Raw genomic sequence first — 22,017 nt, forward strand, 5'->3', positions numbered from 1 at the left:
ATTCCTTTGAACAGAGCTTTGTTTTCCTATCTACTTTATAATACCCCTACGCCCACATCAGCATTTTCATGCCACTTAAGCACTCAGAACCCTCTGTAAGTACTTCTGTTATTATCTTATAGTCTCTAGTATTGCATCTATCTGTAATATACTTTAGGGTCCATCTCCCCTCCAAATTGTAAGCTCTTGAGTGAAGGGACCATGTCTACTAATTCCACTGTACTTTTCCAAGCACCTTGGATGGTGTGCGTGCACAGTACGCTCTCGGAAAATGGATGGATCATCGAAGAAGACAGTGCAGAACCAGAAAGCATTTAGTGTTTTGCTACTATTTACCGGGTTGGATACTAAAATCTTCAAAGTACCCAGTAACTGTCAAACTCAAAGGCAGGGCTAACTCTTAGGCCAGAAAAAGGGAGTGGTAGAGGAGATTTTTCAAAAGGGACAGTCTTCCTCAACCAACACCGGATAGCTGGTTGGAATATAGGGGCCAGGATTATTTATCAGTCTTAATACCAGCAGCAGTAGTTAGTGTTACCTATATTGGCCTATTTTCCCACAACTAGCAATGGCTCCCTATTCAATCCTGTCCATCTGAGTTTTTCCTGGAGCCAGCCTCCTTCTTATAATCCAGATAATCTTTCCAGGGTAAGCCTTGTGTTTATAATCCAAATTACCTTTAAGGGCCAGCCGGATTGTGAAGGCTAACTTTGATGATCTCTGCCATTTTATCACACTGTTGCAGAAGAGGCCCTAACTAGTGGTTATGTGGAGTTGTCACTTGAAGGTCACCTTAGCCCCAAGCCTTCTTTTGTCTCACTGGAAGAATATGGCCATTAATGCTGAATGCGCTCCTTGTTCGGTGGAACAATAGGGTGGTTAAAACAATTAACTTTTTGATGACTAGCACTTTCCATTCATTCATGTTCCAGACAATCTACTGTTGGGTTGAATAGAAGGGTGCTTTTATGATAGAGAATTGCACAAACAATGAGCTATTCCCCATTTATAGTGGTTTTACAATGTTCCCAACCAGGGTACATTTTCCCTATATTATATTCCACCACATTGCTGGTGGGACCTCGTTTGCCTTTAACAGGTGATTATATTGAGCATGTTTATAGCAGGCCCTCTTGTGAATGAATTCTGGTATAATTAGTGTGGTTTAATTCCTAAATCAAAGAAAATCTCGATGAGAAATGCCCCAGTTCTGTAAACTGGGAATTAAGATGGAAGTAATGTCACCATCACAGTTTGGAAATTAATAATACTAATAATAAGGCATGTACATGCTTACTGTATTATTATCATTGTTGTTATTATTGTTTGTATTATGTGGTTCGTTAAGCACCAACTATGTGTCAAGCACTGTTCTAAACACTGAGATAGATACATGGTAATCAGATTGAACACAGTCCCTGTCCCAAATGAGGCTCACTCTAACTAGTTGGGAGGAAATATATTTATATCCCATTTTACAGAAGGAAAAACTGTGGTATAAAGACACTGTGACTTGTCTAAGGTGATTCAGCAGGAGAGTGAAATAGAATCCAGGTCCTCTGACTCCTAAGCCTGCGCTCTGTCGACGAGGCCATGCTGACACTAAGTCAGATGAGACAAAAACTCTCTCTGGCCTCCCCCGGCCCCCACTCCGTAGGTTTCTGGGGATGGGGGAGAAGTCTTGGGGAGACTCCTGGGGCACTCAAGATTGTTGAGTGCCCACCTTCACGCCATCTGCTATCATTCATCAGTGGTATATAGTGAGTACCTGTTAATAATAATAACAATAATAATAATGTTGGTATTTGTTAAGCGCTTACTCTGTGCCGAGCACTGCTCTAAGGGCTGGGGGAGATACAAGGTGATCAGGTTGTCCCACAGGGGGCCAAGATTTTTCATCACCATTTTACAGATGAGGTAACTGAGGCACTGAGAAGTAAAGTGACTTACCCAAGGTCACACAACGGACAAGTGGCAGAGCTGGGATTAGAACCCATGACCTCTGACTCCAAGCCTGGGCTCTTTCCACTAAGCCACGTTGCCTACCGTATACAGAGCTCTAAACAAAGCACTTAATAATAATAATAATATTGGTATTTGTTAAGCGCTTACTATGTGCCGAGCACTGTTCTAAGTGCTGGGGTAGATACAGGATCAACAGGTTGTCGCATGTGAGGCTCACAGTCTTCATCCCCACCTTACAGATGAGGCAACTGAGGGCACAGAGAAGTGAAGTGACTTGTCCACAGTCACACTGCTGACAAGCAGCAGAGCCAGGATTAGAACCCATGACCTCTAACTCCCAAGCCCGGGCTCTTTCCACTGAGCCACGCTGCATTTGAGGGATATTCCCGAGAATGTAAGATTTAACCTCTGCTCTCGAGGAGTTTATTGTCTTTATTAAGCAGCGTGGCCTACTGGATAGAGAACGGGCCTGCGAGACAAAAGGACATGGGTTCTAATGCTGCCCCACCACCTGTCTGCTGTGTGACCTTGGCCAAGTCAGTTCCCTCATCTGTAAAATGGGAATTAGGTTATGAGCCCCCTGTGGGATAGGGACGGTGTCTAACCTGATTATCTTGTATTCACTCCGGTGCTTAGTACAGTGCCTGGCACATAGTAAGCGCTTCACAAGTATCCCCAAAAAACAGGTAAGATTAGCAGTCATAACTTGCTGAACATAAAATAGTAAGATGTGTGTGGGGGAGAGATAATAATAATAATGTTGGTATTTGTTAAGCGCTTACTATGTGCAGAGCACTGTTCTAAGCGCTGGGGTAAACACAGGGGAATCAGGTTGTCCCACGTGGGGCTCACAGTCTTCATCCCCATTTTACAGATGAGGGAACCGAGGCACAGAAAAGTTAAGTGACTTGCCCACAGTCACACAGCTGACAAGTGGCAGAGCTGGGATTCGAACTCATGAGCCCTGACTCCAAAGCCCGTGCTCTTTCCACTGCGCCACGCTGCTTCTCTACATATGTAATATCCAAAGCTAAAGAGTGGATTTAATTTAATTTCAATCAACCAATAATATTTATTAAGCCCCTAATTTTATTGTGTTTTCCCAAACAGTTATCCCTGGTCTCTACATATGACATGTGTTCAATAAATGCTCTCCGATGACACATTTCTTTTCTTGTAATTATTAAAGTGTATGTTTATTTCCACCCTAGTTGTTGCAGTTTTCAAATTCTTCAGAATGTCTAACTTGTTTCATGTCTGTGCTGCAAATCCCACATCTTTAACTCTTTCTCATTCCTCTGTGTCTCCTGTTGCTCTGCATTTCAGTTGTCTTTTCCTCCTATTTTTAGAATTGCTTTTATTGTTTGGAGTTTGGAGTTGAGATGGAGGAAAATACACCTGAGATCCAACAGTGTCGTGCCTTATCAATTCCAGGAAATATCAATTCTTAAAAAAAAAAGAAAAAGTCACTTGTAAATAGATGACAAGATTTCTCCTACCTGCTACTTCTGGTTGCTAAGCAACCCCTCTCCCACCCCTTTGTTTCTTTGCACTCCTGTTGCCATAGCACCCCCATCAGTTCAGGGATAAGTGACAGATGTAAACCATTGCTCTAGCCGTTTTTTAAAGTACTTCTGTTACTTTGAACAGTATCCCAGGATCTCCAATTTTTCAACTCCATACATATAGACAACACATTATATACATATATATGTATATATTTTATATATTGTCCTTTGCATTTGAAGAGCACAATTTCACCAATGATGAAATGAACACATAAGCGCATGCATGCCTAAAAACCGGCAAGATGAAACCCCCAATCCCAGTCACATTGTATGTACAAAAAGGCTGTCCCATGTTATGTTGAGATTTACAGCATCTGGTGCTGTTTTTGCTTTTGACTTGTTTTCTTTTTTTTTTTTTTTTTCATTCCTTATAAAACTTTTGCTCAAAAAGAATCACTCTTTGCTCAGTAGCAGTAATCGGTGCTTATTTGTCTGTGGCTGATAATAGTAATAATAAGAATAATTATAATGGTCCAAGTGCTTGATATAGTGCTCTGAACATAGTAAGAGCTCAATTAATACTATTGAATGAATCAATATTTAAGGGCTTGCTCTGTGTCAAGCACTGTAGTAAATGTTGGGGCAGATAAAAGATGATCAGATCCCTCATGGAACTCACAGTCTAGGACAAGCAGTGTGGCTCAGTGGAAAGAGCACGGGCTTTGGAGTCAGAGGTCATGGGTTCGAATCCATGCTCCACCACTCGTCAGCTGTGTGACTTTGGGCAAGTCACTTAACTTCTCGGTGCCTCAGCTACCTCATCTGTAAAATGATGATTAAGACTGTGAGCCCCACGTGGGGCAACCTGATTCCCCTGTCTCTACCCCAGCGCTTAGAACAGTGCTCGGCACATAGTAAGCGCTTAACAAATATCAACATTATTACTGAATCCTCAATTTTGCTGATGAGGAAACTGAGGCAGAGAGTAATGAAATGGCTTGCCCCAGGTCACCCAGGAGACAGGTGGCAGAGCCAAGAGAGAACCCAGGTCCTCTGCCTCTCTAGTCCTTGCTCTTTCCACAAGGCCATGTTCATTCTCTGACTCCCCATCTTCACCTGGGATGCAGTGTTGTGTGTGAGTCCGTTTTACTGTCCCCAGAAATATTTCCTCTTCGCTGCTTGGCTTCGGGTTTGCCAGTTTCGGTCTCCATATGATAGTTATGTGGGTATCCTGCTGCTATTCATTCTCCTCACCTTTCCCCCCCAGCATAGCTGTACTGAGGTGAGCCTAGCTTCAGTGTCAGCGACTGGCTATATCCCAGAACTTCATTGTTTGGGAAAAGTTATTTAGAGCTGTAAAACTGCTACATCATTTAGCATAACACCAAGGAGATCAGAGAGAGAAGTAAAAGTTTATCCCAAAATTATAACCCAAAGATAGGGAAAGATAGAGACTAAAGCGTACCGTATTCCTTTTTTTTTTCCTATAAAAATGAATTGTGTCTTTTGCCTTCTGGTTTGTGAGCTATCAGTGACTGGATTTTTCACTTGGACTGCAAAATGTCTAATGTAACTTGGGTCAGTATTTGAAAAGTGTGCATATGCCAGGCAGGCACTGAAAATTCACCTAGATCATCAAACTACTAAAAGTATGTCATGGGTGCACATTTGACTGTGCCGTGAGACTACGAATAGAGTATTCTGTTTTTTTTGTTTTTATTTCTGTGTTACAAAGTCTTATGATAATGTGACTATTGACAGAGTGGTATGTAAGCAAGCATTTCAGGAGGATGATTTGAAACATGTTATAAAACAAAATGTAATTCTCTAATGCAAGGAAAATAACAAGATAATACAAGGAAATTCCATCTTGGACAAACCACTCGAGTCTCACGCTCACGGTTTGTAATCTCCAGAAATGCTCACAGCAGAGCTTTATTTCATCTGTTTGCATATCTCTTAGTCTTGATCTCAAAGGTTTAAAAAACTATCAGATTATCATGTTTCCTTTGTTTCTGGCTTAGTACTGTTTCCTCGTGTTACTTTGTTTCTAGTCAAAAGAGATAGAATATTCCAAGGACAGAAGACCACCCAAAAAATAGCTTGGGTCTTGCAGATGTAGTAGAACTTTTTATTTTCTTTTCCCTGTGGTATTTTGTTAAGCATTTCCCATGTGTCGGGCACTGTACTAAGTGCTGGGGTAGATAGACCCACTGGGATTCCCAGTCTTAATCCACATTTTAAAGATGGCAACTGAGGGACAGAGAAGTTAAACTACTTGCCAAGGTGACAGAGCAAACAAGTGGAGGAGACAGGATTAGAACTCAGATCTGTCTGATTCTCAGGCCTGGGCTCTACCCAATGGTCATGCTGCTTCTCAGTCATAGAGTCTAAAGGTGATATAGAAGATTTGTATTTACAGGCTCATTACCATGCTATTCTTTCCTAATCCTTATTTGAAGTCTCCTGGTGAAATGCATTATAAGTGCTCAGTATATACCATCGATCGTTTTACTGAGTTTTCACTCTGCGTATAGCACTGTACTGAACACCTGGAACACTATAATAGGGTTAGTAGACAGCTTCCCTCCCTTCAAGGAGTTTACAAGTTAGTGGTGATAAACTCTATTTAGGGTATTAAGGACAGCTTCTGAAGGGGATTGAAAGAGCAGTATAAGACAAGGTCCCTGTCTTGAATGAACCCGTGATCTTCATAAACTTAATACCCCATAAATACTGAGACAGTTTGAGGGGTTGGTGAAAGAAGGGTCCCCCAGGCTCTGGGGGCTGGTCTGATGAAGTAAATATTTTTCCTAAAGTGAACAATTTAGCTTCATAGCCAGTGATATTGGGCTATCCACTTAAAATCCTTGTTATGGATATGGAGTTCGATTAGACTGTAAGCCCGTCAAACGGCAGGGACCGTCTCTATCTGTTGCCGACTTGTTCATTCCAAGCAGAGCACTGTACTAAGTGCTCAATAGATACTATTGAATGAATTATGGATGGAAAAAATTTAGAAATGGAGAGGTCAATCAATGGTATTTATTGAGCACTTACTGTATGCAGAACACCATACTAAGCACTTGGGAAAGTAGATTATAACAGAGTGGATGATGTTGGTATTTGTTAAGCGCTTACTATGTGCAGAGCACTGTTCTAAGCGCTGGGGTAGACATAGGGGAATCAGGTTGTCCCACATGGGGCTCACAGTCTTAATCCCCATTTTACAGATGAGGTAACTGAGGCCCAGAGAAGTGAAGTGACTTGCCCACAGTCACACAGCTGACAGGTGGCAGATCTGGGATTCGAATTCATGACCTCTGACTCCAAAGCCCGTGCTCTTTCCACTGAGCCACGCTGCTTCTCAGGATAAGACACGCTTCCTGCCCACAGTGAGCTTCCAGTCCAGAGGGGGAGAATGTTATTGAATGTAGAATATTCAAGTGCACCCACTTTTATAGGAGTGCTATATAGGTATCCTTGAGATTGGAGAGTCAGATTGACTTGAATCCCCCAAATATTGCAAATGTTTCCAGAGAAGATTAATCTGATGTAATAATTACAAGATTAAAAATACTTCACGTTTGCGGGGACTAATATAGCTTTAGATTAAAATAGAAAAAAAAGAAAGAACAAACACCTGAAATTAAAACCGATTCGCTATTCTTAATTTTCCCTCTTGGGTCTAGCTATTGTAACACGCAGGCAATGTTGTTTAAGATGGGTAATGATGTTCTCTAGCTGTAATAATATGTAATACCTAAGGGTGAGCTAAGGATAGATTTTACTGCTGATTGGCAACTGTCTGTGTATTTTCACTTCTACACGGAAGGTGTTATATGCTGGATATATTCCTCTTTATACTCACACACTTCTGCTTGGATTTCTTCTAGTCATAAAATGCAGATTATCTATCTACCTACATATAATTGTCAGCATGAGGAAATAAATAGTAAGCATCATGAGGTATTTTTATCCTCAATTTCATAAAAGGAATATAAGGCTTGGAAATCTCAGGGGGCAGAACTCGGAGTGAGTTACTTTATTATGTAATCCCAGTGCTCAACAGTGAACCAGTCAGGCTAAAAATAGGTTCTCTCAGACTCTAGTTGTGTGTGTTGTTGACGAGAGCTCAGAATTTGCTCAGGTGTTGATTTTGCAACGCTTACGGGAGTTGACAATAATTGCTTCAGCTCCATCCCATAGAGAGGCTGCGGGCACAGGGATTTTGGAGGAACAAATTGGGTGGTCATTATTGGAATCACAGAACTGGACTCAAGAGATCGTGTGGGTTACGTTCCGGCTGTGCCTATGGGCAAGCGTTGTGGCACAGTGGATAGAACATGGGCCCTGGAGTCGGAAGGTCATGGGTTCTAATCCCAGCTTTGCCACGTCTGCTGGGAGGCCTTGGGTGAGTCACTTCACTTCTCTGGTCCTCTTACCTGTGAGCCCCGCGTGGGACAGCGGCTGTCTCCAACCCCATTTGCTCGTGTCCACCCCAGTGTTTAGTATGGTGCCCGACACATAGTAAGCGCTTAACAAATCATTTTTATTGTTTGTCTCAGTTCTACGAATTGAGGTTAAAGAACCTGAGCAGAGGAGTTGATTCTGGTGCTGGTGGCTTATGCTTTGCAGTTCACACTCCCACATACCAATTGGGTGCCCCTTGGGACAAGGGGTGTAAAGGATGACTGGACAGAGAGAGCAGTTCTTTTTGCCCTGAACCAACAGCAGAACCTCCTGAGAATTGGGTGATAAATCTTCCCTTAGGGAGGAGTCTTTAATGAACTCAGCAGAAAGGCATTTATCCTTGCAATGATTTTTTAACATTTTGTATATATATATATATATATAGACAGATATATCTATATCTATACATATCTATATAGAGAGAGATAGATATATTTATATCTCTCTCTATATCTATCTATATATGTGAATATATAGTACTAAAATACTTGGTACTATATAGTTACATATTTATCTATTGTCAATAGCATACTTTTTCTCCAGCCTACAGAGAGCAAAATATCCATGCTAAAATAGGTGAATCTTCACACAGCAAATTCTGCACTAAATCTATTACTAGATCATCGTTAACTGTTTGGGGAGTCAATCGCCACTAAATATCGAGAACTTCCTTAATTACATATTTAAATGCATTCATACTTTTTCTATAATGGATTTTTGAAAATGACCACCTGTTAGCAGATATTTTGATGGCTGAATTCCTGAAAGCTGCATTAACCCCTATTTAATGATCAAAATAGAACAGCTGGTAGAGTGTGGTGCCATGCAAAGAAAGTTGTATTTTGCGTATGCAGAATGACTTTGCTGCAAAGAAAATCCAGAAGCCCATTAAAACGTTTCATCATTGCTGAGATAAAAGGAAATTAAGAAATAAATTGAACAGGGTGAGTTAGCATGATTTTTTAGCCCAAAGGATGAGGTTTTGATAGACGGGGAAATGGAAAACGGAAGGATATTACCGGTGTAAAGAGACGTGTGAGGAGAGATGCTATAGAGAAGAATGTGGGACTAGAAGCTACACATTTACTTCTAGAGCGCGTGCATTTTTATTCAGGAGGGAAACTTTCACTCCACAACTCGTCCTGGAGACTCTGTGGGCATCCCATATATAATTATTAGGTCAACTCCAGTTATTCATATTTAAAATCCGAAGGAGTAGTCGAGGGATTGTGCTTAATTTGTTCAATTACAGCACTGAATCTAGTGAATTATGAGAGTTAAGAAGGTCCACTGGTCTCTCATTTTCTCTCACTCTCACTTTCTCACTCTTATTCCCGGTCTTGCTCCCCTCTGCTCTCACTCTCTTTTTTAATCTCTCTCTTTCCATTTTTATATATACTAGTATCCAGTATCAGTCATGGTATCCTTTAAGTTATATACTGTGGGTACAGCACTGTTTTGGAGGAAAATCCAAAGAGACGGAAAGGCTGAAATTTCTCTCTCAAGAAGCTTGCATTCTAATGAAGGCATCGTTTGGTCTCATGTGATTGGGTTTTGTAATTTCAATCTGTGGCACCTGTGGTTTTTTCTTTGTCGAGAAACTGTGGCCACTTAAGAGCCCAGGGTGCGTTCATCGTCTTTCAGGGAGGTTTTTGCTACATTTTGGGCATTTAATTTTAAAAAACGTTATTTTTAAATAACCATTAGTGATTCTTACTGTGTTTCCCCTGGCGGTGGTCCTGATCTATTTTATCCCCACCGAATAGATGAGGAAACAAGCTCAGAGAGGGTAAGTGACTTGTATAAAGTAAAGCTGGGATTCAAACTCATGTTTTTTTTTTTACTCACAGTCCTCTATTCTTTACACTAGGCCATGAAATATTTGTTTCATTTGAGGGTTAATTTGAATGGGTGTGGTTTTTTTTTGTTTGTTTGTGTGTGTGAGTGTGCTGAATCCAGGTGGTACTGAGTAGTATCGATAATGCTTACTGTGTGCAAGACATTGTTCTAGACACTGGGAAAGAAACAAATAGATGAGCTACAGACTTTATCTCAGGTTCCCAAACTAAGAATAGAGAGGGGTGGGAGAAGGTGGTAAGAGAAATGCAAGTACACTCATGGAAGTAGAATTGTTGATCCTTAGAACGATTAAGAGTTCCAGCATCCAGGATGGTCCTCCATGGCCCAGAATTTGAAATCTGTCTTTGTGTGTCCAGAGAAGCCTTCATAAAGCCTGGATATGCCCAGTAACCCATGCCAACACAATCCTAGACTCGCTGGTGTGTGTCGGTGAAGCTTAGGCGTGTCAAGGGATGAGTTTGGTAGGAGAGCGAGGGTGTTGGGAGGAACAGTTAAGGAATATTAAAGTTACAGCAGCAATTTCTGTCTCTAGAAGCCAACTCTGACAACTGTCGCTCCAATCACTCAAAAATACAGATAGTATTTATTGAGGAGCTCACTGAAGGCAGATCAGTGTACTAAGCAATAAGAGCCTACAAAGGTGGGATTTCAACAGGATCCCAGGCCCACAGGGGGCTCACAGTCTAAAAGTATAAGTGGGGAGAAGGGAATGGAGACAGACCAAGAGTGATGAAACATTAAAACACAACACAACCAAAGAGATAAAATAGGTGAAAGTTTCTGTGGCGGGACTGGGGGAATCTGAGACGGTGTGGGAGCAAGCCAGGAACAGGGACCCTCAATGAGGCAAATATTTCTTGAATGGCTATTGTACATGAAACACTGACATTTGCGAGAGGACTTTAGGTTGTTGACATGTCGTCTGCCCTCAAGGACATTATAATGTTGCAATGTTGCTATAGCATTGGCCTGGGAGTCTCAAGGACCTAGGTTCTAATCCTGGCTCTGCCTCTTGCCTGCTGTGTGACCTTGGGCAAGTCACTTCACTCCTCAGTTCCCTTATCTGTAAAAATGGGAATTAAGACAGTGAGCCCTATGTGGGTCATGGACTGCATCCACCTTGATGAGGTTATATCTACCCCACCGCTTAGTACAGCGCCTGGCACGTGGTAAGCGCTTAACAAATACCCTAAAAAAATTAAATAAAGCAGCATCAGACACCAAAATGAACTACAGATGGAGGAGAAAGGATACAAATGTGAGTTTTTGCTTATGTAATTGAGTATGTATGATATGGATAATAATAATGTTGGTATTTGTTAAGTGCTTACTATGTGCAGAGCACTGTTCTCAGCACTGGGGTAGATACAACCTGATTCCCCTATGTCTACCCCAGCGCTTAGAACAGTGCTCGGCACATAGTAAGCGCTTAACAAATACCAACATTTAATCAGGTTGTCCCATGTGAGGCTCACAGTCTTAATCCCCATTGTACAGATGAGGTAACTGAGACACAGAGAAGTTAAATGACTTGCCCACAGCCACAGAGCTGACAAGTGGCAGAGCGGTGATTCAAACTCATGACCTCTGACTCCCAAGCCTGGGCTCTTTCCACTGAGCCACATATGGATATAAGTGCAGTGGGTTGTGTATGTAAGTGCTGTGGGTTGTAGTGAAAATGCAATCACTCAGGAGACTGTGAGTTCGTTGTTGGGCAGGGATTGTCTCTATCTGTTGCAGAATTGTGCATTCCAAGTGCTTAGTATAGTGCTCTGCACATAGTAAGGCCTCAATAAATATGATTCAGTGAATGAATGATCCTAAAGAGGCACTTGAAGAAGGGGCCATAACCTGGGGAGAGGAAAAAAATAATAAGGGTCACCTAGAAAAGATGTGATTTCAGAAGGGATTTGAAATAGGGAAGAGTTGTTCATTTTACACTCTGCTAGAGGCTGGAGTTGGGGTGGCGAGGGCGAGTCACTTCCTTTCTCTGTGCCTTATTTACCTCATCTGTAAAATGGGGATTGAGACTCTGAGCCCCACGTGGGACAGGGACCGTGTCCAAACCCATTGGTTTGTATCCACCTCAGCACTTAGTACAGTGCCCGGAACATAGTGAGTGCTTAACAAATACCGCCGTTATTATCAAGAGAGTGGTAGAGAGGGGGGAATGACGCTTCCCCACAACCACACTTGGGTGAAGCTTTTATTTCAAGTCCGGGCAGAAATCTAGGACTAAATCCCAGGAAGATTTATGGCTTCCTGCTTGCTCGCCTTGGAACATCAATGGACCTCCTCGGCTTGATAAATCCGGGGAGCGGGCTCTGTGAAGCAACAGAAGTGAGGACGATATTCTCCAAGCATATTGTCTCCCGCCCCTCCATCTCCCCTCCAACCCCTTTTCCCCCATCCTCTCCCCGCCCCCACCAAAATGCTAAATGTAGTAATGACTTCATTTCACTCTTCGCAACTGAAGCCATTTGCTTTAATATCCTTGGCCAGATTTCAGGGTCCTTCTTAGGATATTAGTCACCCAATATATGTTTAATTGATTTATTTTTGCTGAGATCATGTCTTCCTCTCCGTAAATGCCTATATTAGGTTTTATTACATCATTTATGACATTCTGATTGTGTTACACGGCTTCAGCTCCCAGACACCGATCTCAGGCATTATCAATAACCAGGCCCTTCAGAGATATAGCACCACTAAAATTAAATATCCATGTCACCACTAGGGAAAGGCTACAGTAACAGACAAAATATATGCCTAAAAATTAGTGGACATATTTTGTGATTACTCATCTCTTCTGTTTCTTCCATTTATTTAGTTATCCAAGTACTAAATAATTTGCCCATTGCCTGAAGATTTCCTGTCACATGTGTAGCACCTCAGTATTTTCCTTTTACGCATGTCATTCTATTGGCTTCGTAACGACGCCATTATTCTGACAGCACCTCAGGGTTGCTAACTCTTTGACCACCTCGACCCATACAAGAATGGCCCTCAATTAGGTGTGTTTTCTGTGTTTTGTTTGGTTTCCTGTGTGGGTCGGGGGTTGTAAAGTCAGGCGTTTACCTAGCAGTTTTCCCAGTATACTGTAGCATTTCGCCGATCGGAAGCGTAACCCTTCTCGCGTCGTTCGGGAAGGATATCCAGTCTGCGTTTCTATGGCTTTGTAATGATTTCTCTCCTTCCCTTTTCTTCTGTCTCTACCAGCCTTCCTTGGTTTCTACAGAAAGCCTCATTAGCCATTCTGGAGATGGACTTGCTCTCTGGAACCTACCTCTTGGCAGTCTTATTAGCCTGTATTGTATTCCAGTCTGGTGCTCAGGAGAAGAATTATACGGTGCGGGAAGAACTGCCGGAAAATGTCCTGATTGGCAATTTGCTGAAGGATCTCAACTTGACGCTTGACCCGGAAGTGCCCTTATCCGCACCGCTCCAGTTCAAATTGGTGTACAAGACTGGCGACGTGCCGCTGGTACGCATCGAAGAGAACACCGGCGAGATCTTCACCACCGCCAACCGCATAGATCGGGAGAAGCTGTGCTCTGGCATCTTCAGCGAAAATCGCTGCTTCTACGAGGTGGAGGTCGCCGTCCTGCCTGACGAAGTCTTCCGGTTGGTCAAGATCCGCTTCCTGATAGATGATATCAATGACAACGCTCCTCTCTTTCCCTCCACCGTGATCAACATCTCCATCCCCGAGAACACCGCCATCAACTCCCGATACTCTGTCCCTTCGGCTATCGACCCTGATATCGGAGTCAATGGCATCCAACATTATGAGCTGCTTAAGGTAGGGTACAGTCCTTCTTTCACTCTACAGATCCTCTCGCTATATGAATTCATTATGTAGGGCTACTTTCAGAACTATAAAATATATTCTTCAAATTGAGAATCATCAGGCCGGACCTCAAGATGGCAATATAATTCGTGTATAGATGTGTGTTGATGTAGGCACTCATAGACCTATAGGTCACATGCCTCACGGGGAACTTCAACCTGTGGTCCTGCAGTTTTGAATCCACAGCTCTATAAAAATTAAAGTGCTCGGCATCGGCCGTCGTTGTGTGAGTTATGAATGGGAGATGCCCAAAACTCCAGATGTGGTGTTTAATGTGTTTTCTCTTTGCCGAATTAGCAGCACAAAGTGGTAATGACCCTGTTGCAAAACCAGGCCAAAAAGCCAAGCAGAGATTACAACGCCAGGTGGGAATTTTTTCAGGTGTGATTTGTTGACCCAAAGCTATGATCTGCCCAACACCAACTCAGTAAAAGGTGGGGGGGTGCTCAGCAAAATGGCACAATTTCATTGCTGAAAGTGTTTTGGGGTAAGGGTGAATATGACTGGTTTTACAGAATTCAGCCTGCAAGAATATTCCTCCTACAGAAGTGGAATCCTGGAGACCAGCCTGTCCCAGAGTAAACCTAGAGTATCCACCATATAAGCCAAAACAGTTGTAATTCCCCACAAGAAATGAGTGCTGAGCTTATTTTCAGATGAACAAATAAGTTTTCAAATATCTGTGGGACTTACCTTTCCTCCAGAAATATAGAATGCCAGTCACGTTGTGATGTGTGCGTGAGACCAACTCAGATCACCTCCAAGTTGTTGACATTATTGAAAAGATGATTTCAAATTACTATTTTATTTTGAAATTCACAGTGGATGAGCTGTTTCCTTGAAGTCCTCATTTTAATTTAATTATAAAGCATCTCAGCATCTAGTGTGAGGAGTTTAAGCACACAGGTGTTTTTATAAACACAGGTACAGGTGAATCATTTCAGCTTCCAAATCTTCCACAGCTTCAGACTGTCTGAGTACTTTCAGGAACCGGTCTTTGATCGATCAAGCAATCAGTCAGTAGTATTTATTGAGGACTTACTGTTCACATATATATAGAGCCCTATACTTTGTGTCTGGGAGAGTACAATGTGGTTAATATTCATTATCTCTGCCTGTAAAGAGTTGAAAATACAGTGGAGGGGGGGTGGAGAGGATATACTAAAATACATTACAGGGAGGAGGAAACAGTACAGTCTATATGATTGAACAAATACAGTATAAAATGGGTATATAAAGTGGTACACAAATGCAATAAGGGTCGGGATGGAGGGGGAAGTGACAGGAAATGAGAGATTAACAGGGAAGGTCTCCTGGAGGAGGTGTGATTTCAGAAGGTTTTCGAAGATGGGGAGAAAAATGTTCTGCTGGATTTCAAAGGGGAGGAAGTTCAGGGTGCGAGAAAAGAACTTGAGCAAGAGGATGGTGGTGAGAGAGACAAGAAGGAGGCATGGTGAATAGTAAGGCTTTGGGGGAATAGAGGCACTTAGTAAACTGTCCTGCAGAGTAAGTGCTCAATCAGTAGTGTCTGTTAGATGAGGCAGCTGAGTTGCTGAAGGTTCGATACCTTCGGTTCTGCCATAGTGTATGATTCCCCTGTGCATTTTTACTAGACTGTTAAAGGGAATTAGGGATGTGTCTGTTTTTTGACATACTGTACTCTCCCAAGCGCTTAGTACAGTGCTCTGCACACAGTAAGTGCTGGATAAATACGAATGAATGATGAATAAGCTTCCAATAACACAAACCTGTTGGGATTCAACACCTACACGCAGAATAGAATGCTCTGCACACAGTAAGTACTCAATAGCATTGATTAGAAGAAACAGTTGTGTGCATAACAGTGGGGGTTTTCCGTAAAGTTGGATTATGGAGGAACGCAACCCCTCTGTTATGGGAAGGCTTGATGTAGTTACGGAGTCCCAGTTGGCTTAGAACACACTCTGATGTGGATTTGGGGCATATGGAAAGGGTAATAATAATAATAATAATGTTGGTATTTGTTAAGCGCTTACTATGTGCCGAGCACTGTTCTAAACACTGGGGTAGACACAGGGGAATCGTAGACACAGGGGAATCAGGTTATCCCTCGTGGGGCTCACAGTCTTAATTCCCATTTTACAGAAGAGGTAACTGAGGCACCGAGAAGTTAAGTGACTTACCCAAAGTCAAACAGCTGCCAAGTGGTCGTTCCGGATTCGAACCCATGACCTCTGACTCCAAAGCCCGTGCTCTTTCCACTGAGCCACGCTGCTTCTCTAGCCACACTGCTTCTCTAGGGTAGGGAGGAGGGAGAAGTGTTAAATATGAAATAAAGTGGCTGTAACCAACCAGCCGACGTAACGCGAAGAAACTGAGAGGGGATATCAGAGTGACTGTGCAAAGTCACTGCTTGACACCCCAAAAGAGGGATTCACAGATGAACGTGTGATCTGAGGAGAAAGATTATGGCGACTGAACTATCACATGTGTTAACATTTACAATAGGTATTTTCAATCAATTAACAGCCACATCCTTTAGTGAAAGTTAGTCACTTCTTAGTTGGATAACATCAAAAGAGCATCCTTCTCCTGGCAATCTGTGGGTGGTTATTGAATCTGAGGTACGATGGGCTGGCGAAGGAGGAATTTTGTCAGATCTTTCCTCGGGCAACATACTGGATTTCAATGAAACCTTGAATGCTTTACAAATCCTGAGATATGCCAACAATCTAATGCCACTCCGGTGCTCAGGTAATCTTAGCTTCGTGAAAACTATGTTGTCACTGGGGTTTATTTGGAAAGGATGTCAGCGAACAACAAAGGACAGGCAAGCCAGCGACCTAAAGGGGCGAGTTAGGAAGGGCCTGCTCTCGGGTTCTTTTTGCCCGTCAATGTATGAAGCATCTAGAGCAAAGGGCCACTGGTATGGCCCTGTGGACATACACAATACGTCCTGTCTGCTCGTTAAAAATAATGAGAAAGCCACACAAAGCCTAGCCCTGGGCATGCGGAGGGGCATGACTTGAGAGGTGTTAATTGAGTAGACTTTTGACTTGCAGAAGGCATTGTCATGAAAGCGGTGTATTTTGGGTGGGGAAAGAAGCAACGTGTTATGATTCATCTGCGATCTTTATTAACTTTTACAATGAAAGTTGAAAGTAACTAGGTCATCCACATTGATTTCTTTTAAAAGATCACTGCTTTTATAAAATAGGACCAAAGTGAAATTAATGTTCGCTTGCTCTACTTTTTGGAGAAAAGATCGGGACGGCGAGAGCAGAATGAGTTTATCCTAACCGGGGGGATTAAAAAGGGATCAGAGAGGTTTTAAAAATACACTGGAGAGGTGGCAGAATGCAAGGGCCATTTACAAATGGGAAGTGCATGAGAAGTCCAAAACAAGTAACCGAGTGGAAAGTGGCCAGGGATCAGATTTAAGAGCATTTTTCCATCCCAAATCAAAGTGCATTCGCAGGACATGGTGAAAATTTCCTCCCAAGGGCGAGGTGAATATTTTAAGTAAAACTTCACAATAGGTGCCGGTGACTTTTCTCTTCCCTTACTAAAATGGGAATGAAGTTGGGAAGGTCAGAGTGGCTTACGTCCAAGGAAGAGACATAAAATGGTGAAGTGTTCTGTATTTCCCTTGGTAGGTTCGGTACCAGGGGTTTTTACTTTGATTGAAGGCCCTGAGCCCCCAGTAGGTGCTCAAAAAGAAGTGATTATAGTGTTTCCTCTCTGGAACTTTCTTCCCCAATTTTTTTTTTGCATAGAAAGCCTGTTACTTTTCGGTCTCTTCCTCCCTCTAGACTCCTCTAGAATCATAAGCTCATCCTCTAGGTCATAAGCCCACTGTGGGCAGGGAAGATGTCTGTTTATTGTTAAATTGTCCTCTCCCAAGCGCTCAGTACAGTACTCAGCGTGGCTCAGTGGAAAGAGTCCGGGCTTGGGAGTCAGAGGTCCTGGGTTCTAATCCCGGCTCCACCGCTTGCCAGCCGTGTGACTTTGGGCAAATCACTTCTCTGTGCCTCAGTTCCCTCATCTGTAAAATGGGGATTAAGACTGTGAGCCCCACATGGGACAACCTGATCACCTTGTATCACCCCCCAATGCTTAGAACAGTGCTTTGAACATAGTAAGCGCTTGTCAGCTGTGTGACTCTGGGCAAGTCACTTAACTTCTCTGTGCCTCAGTTCCCTCATCTGTAAAATGGGGATTAACTGTGAGTCTCACGTGGGACAACCTGATTGCCTTGTATCGACCCCAGCGCTTAGAACAGTGCTCTCTGCACATAGTATGCGCTTAACAAATACCAACATTATTATCATTATTATGAACAAATACCATCATTCTTATTATTACTCTGCACACAGTAAGGCCTCAATAAATACAATTGACTGACTCTCCTTCCACTTCACTCAAACTATTCAATCAGTGGTATAATAATTACTGTATTTGTCAAGTGCTTACTATGTGCCAGACACTGTACTAAACATCGGGGTGGAACAAGCAAATCGGGTAGGACACTGAGTGCTTGAGTGCAATATAAGAGAGTGGATAGATATGTTCCCCACCCAGAAGAAGTTTGTAGTCTAATCTGGAGTCTGCAGTTGGTTGGGAAGAGGAGTTTCTTCCTCCAAGCCTAATTGATGACCTAAGAGTGTGCTGGGCGCTGTATTAAATCCAACCGAGTAAGGACGCGGCCCCTCCGTTCTGCCGATTACACGGCGCGGCCCAGAGGAAAGAAATACAAGCAAATCAGGTTGACTCTTACATTTTGAATCCTGTGTGGGACAGGAACCATGTCTGATCTGAAGCCATCCAGAGTTGAAGGCAATACTCGTACCCCTAGCATGTGCTTACCGAGTACCATAATTATGAAATCATTATCATTATTGCTATTTCATCTACAGGAGAGCCCCTGAATAAACTGCCCAGACTATTGCGATTCTGGGAATTCCAACTCCTCTAAATCCTGCTCCCCTCCACTGAAGAGTTTGATCTGGGACTCTCTTATCCTAACTGTGCATTGATTCTTGAGGTTTCGAAGGAATTCCAAGATACGACTAAGGAAATACTGACCTAAAGGATGACAGGAACATGACGATTAAGTAGCATGTAATAAATGAAATATATAGGCTAAATAAAAGGAAAAGTTAGTTCGATTTCTCTAGAGTAGGTTAATGGAGCAGAACATTCTTATTTCATCTTATGAAAGATTACCTGAAAGTTTCTTTGTAAAGTAGCAGCTGCTAAAACTAAATACCAATGATCTACCATATTTAATAATAATAATAATCACGGTATTTGTTAAGCACTTCCTGTGTGCCAGGAAGTGTACTAAGCGCTGGGGTGGATACAAGCAAATCAGGTTGCACACAGTCCCTGTCCCAGGTGGGGCTCACAATCTCAATCCCCATTTTACAGATGGGGAAGTGAGGCCCAGAGAAGTGGACTTGCCCAGAGTCACACAGGAGATAAATGGCAGAGGTGGGATTTGAACCCATGACCTTCTGACTCCCAGGCCATTGTTCAAATCACTGTGCCATGCTGCATATATATATATATATATATATATATATTCATATATTAGAGAAGCATCATATCCTAGTAGCCAAGAGGCCAGGTTTGGGGGTCAGAGGACATGAGTTTCAATCCCAGCTCTGCTTCTTGTCTGCTGTGTGACTTTGGGCAAGTCATTTCACTTCCTCTGTGTCTCAGTTGCTTCATCTGTAAAATGGGGATGAAGACTGTGAGCCCCACGTGGGACAATCTGATTACCTTGTATCTACCCTGGTGCTTAGAACGGTGCTGGGCACATAGTAAGTGATTAATAAATACCAACATTATAATTATTTATTATTATATATGATATTTATATATGTACACACATATGTACATATATGTATATGATAGGAGAAAAAAAGTTCATTAGGGTCTTGTAATATAAATAAGGTGAATTTATCAATGTTAAAGGGAATGTATGTTAGGGTATCTTTATTAGTGAAAGTCTCTCAAAACTCAGCCTGTTTGTCCTCCCCACTGCCTCCAGAAACAGTAAAATTGGAGTGCCTTTAACTAGCACCAGTTTGTTAGGCTCAGAACCTCAAAACCCACTGAATTTTGTTAGGTTTTGAGTTTCTTTATAAATTAAAAATTCTAGGTGAGAACCAACTCTAGGAAGAGGAATGTGCGCAAAGATCAGTATGAGGGAAATGCGGAAGATTTACCCACAAAAAAATGATTTTATACAATCCAGGTGAGGGAAAAATAACTGAAAACCAGTGTAGTGTTGGTAGAGGGGAGGATAGGGAGCAGGAAAGAAAGAAGAGATTTTGAGTACCTGCATGTCAGAGCTTGAGGTTTGATTGAATCACCAGAACTTTCAATATTTTTTTCTGGACAGGGCAGGCATCTGAATCTATATTAGATCATCAGACAAAAGCGGTTAGAAATGATGGAAAGGAACTAAATAGAGAAGCATTGTGGTCTAGTGGACAGAACACATACCTGGAATAATAGTAATGGTATTTGTTAAGTGCTTACTATGTGCCAGCCACTTTCTAAACATTGGAGTAGATACAAGTTAATGAGGTTGGACATAGTAATCGGGTAACTGAGGGCCAGAGAAGTGAAGTGACTAACCCAAGGTCAAAAGCAGACAAATGGTGGAGTTGGGTTTAGAACCCACATCTTCAGACTTCCAGGCCTTTGCTCTTTCCACTAAGTCATGCTGTTCCTGGATGTCAGAAGGACCTGCTTTATAATCCTGCCTTGCCACTATTCTGTTATATATCCTTGGACAAGTCTCTTCAGTTCTCTGTGCCTCAGTTCCTTCATCCGTTAAAAGGGGATTAAGACTGTGAGCGCTGGGTGGGACATGGACCTCATCTAACCTGATTAGCTTGCATCTACCTCAGTCAGTCAGTCGTATTTATTGAGCACTTAGTGTGTACAGAGGACTGTCCTAAGCACTGGGGAGAGTACAATATAACAATCTAACGGACACATTTCCTGTCTACAATGAGCTTACAGTCTAGAGTGGGAGATAAACATTAATATAAATAAATGAAATTACAGATGAGGGAAGCAGCGTGGCTCAGTGGAACGAATCCGGGCTTGGGAGTCAGAGGCCATGGATTCGAATTGTGGCTCTGCCACTTGTCAGCTGTGTGACTGCGGGCAAGTCACGATTTCTCTGTGCCTCAGTGACCTCATCTGTAAAATGGGGATTAAGACTGTGAGCCTCACGAGGCACAACCTGATTACCCTGTATCTACCTCAGCGCTTAGAACAGTGCTCTGCACATAGTAAGCGCTTAACATATACCAACATCATTATTATTATACAAGTGCTGTGGGGCTTGGGACATGGAGATGTGAATAAAGGGAGCAAGTCAGGTCGATGCAGAAGGGAGTGGAGAAGAGGAAAGGAGGGCTTAGTCAGGGAAGGCCTCTTGGAGGAAACGGGCCTTTAATAAGGCTTTGCAGAGGGGGAAAGTAATTGTCTGAGGGATATGAGGAAGGAGGGCATTCCAGGCCAGAGGCAGGCCGTGGGAGAGGGGTTGGCGACGAGATAGATAAATGGAGGTACGGAGAGAAGGTTGGCATTAGAGGAGCAAAGCTAGCGGACTGGGCTGCAGTAGGAGAGTAGCGAGGTTTGGTAAGAGGGGGCAAGGTGAGCGCTTTGAAGTCTGACAGGAGCAAGAGGCAATTTGAGGAACAAGTGAATGGGCCTGTTAGCGGAAGTTGTCTCAAGAATGGTATAAAATGCTGTCCGTGTAGAAGTGTCATGTCGCCCTTTAGGGGAAAACCACCTGCCTGTCTGGATCACCTGAAACACTGTTAGACATGCAGGGTTAGTAGCACAGTCGTCTCATCCCTCTGTGGGGATGGGGAAGAGATCCTTCTCCATTTTGCTGCCTCTCATCCCGCTCTGTTGTCATAACAGCAAATATGATAGGATTCTCTAGGGAAATCACTGTTTGGGATTGACCTCATTTGGGTGCAAAAAGGCATCAAGGAACAGTTGAGTCCCCCTGGTAGTATGTGGTGCTGGGTAGATGTATAGGAAAGAGTGGATCTCAGGGTCCCAGGAGGAACTTAGGTGGTTTAAAGAGTTACACCTCCCAATGGTTTTCACTCAGCTGGGGCGCAGGTTCTACCCATGGGGGTGCAAGGGGGAGTGGGTTATCCTGTCCTGAGAGTCAGAAGATCGTGTGTTCTAATCCCGGCTCCCCCACTTGTCTGCTTTGAGCAAGTCCCTTCACTTCTCTGTGCCTCAGTTACCTCATCTGTAAAATGGGGATTGAGACTGTGTCCCCCATGGGGGACGGGGACTGTATCCAAAACAATTTGCTTCCATCTACCACAGTGCTTA

At 42.8% G+C, this 22,017-nt stretch overlaps 1 protein-coding gene across 5 annotated transcripts in view; it reads left to right on the forward strand.

Moving 5' to 3' along the window:
- Positions 1 to 22,017, forward strand: part of PCDH11X (protocadherin 11 X-linked) — a 1,108,633-nt gene that overhangs the window by 103,821 nt on the left and 982,795 nt on the right. For 3 of the 5 annotated variants that reach the window (XM_029067265.2, XM_029067266.2, XM_029067268.2), the window contains exons 1-2: positions 9,585 to 9,735; positions 13,026 to 13,608. In XM_029067265.2, the coding sequence (XP_028923098.1) occupies positions 9,713 to 9,735; positions 13,026 to 13,608 (606 nt within the window). In that variant the 5' untranslated portion in view covers positions 9,585 to 9,712. Of the gene's footprint in view, positions 1 to 9,584; positions 9,736 to 13,025; positions 13,609 to 22,017 lie in introns of those variants that run through there. The other 2 variants (XM_029067270.2, XM_029067267.2) reach the window with 2 other exon arrangements.

This window comes from Ornithorhynchus anatinus, chromosome 6, assembly GCF_004115215.2.
Source record: "Ornithorhynchus anatinus isolate Pmale09 chromosome 6, mOrnAna1.pri.v4, whole genome shotgun sequence".
In the NCBI taxonomy this organism is placed as follows: Eukaryota; Metazoa; Chordata; class Mammalia; order Monotremata; family Ornithorhynchidae; genus Ornithorhynchus; species Ornithorhynchus anatinus.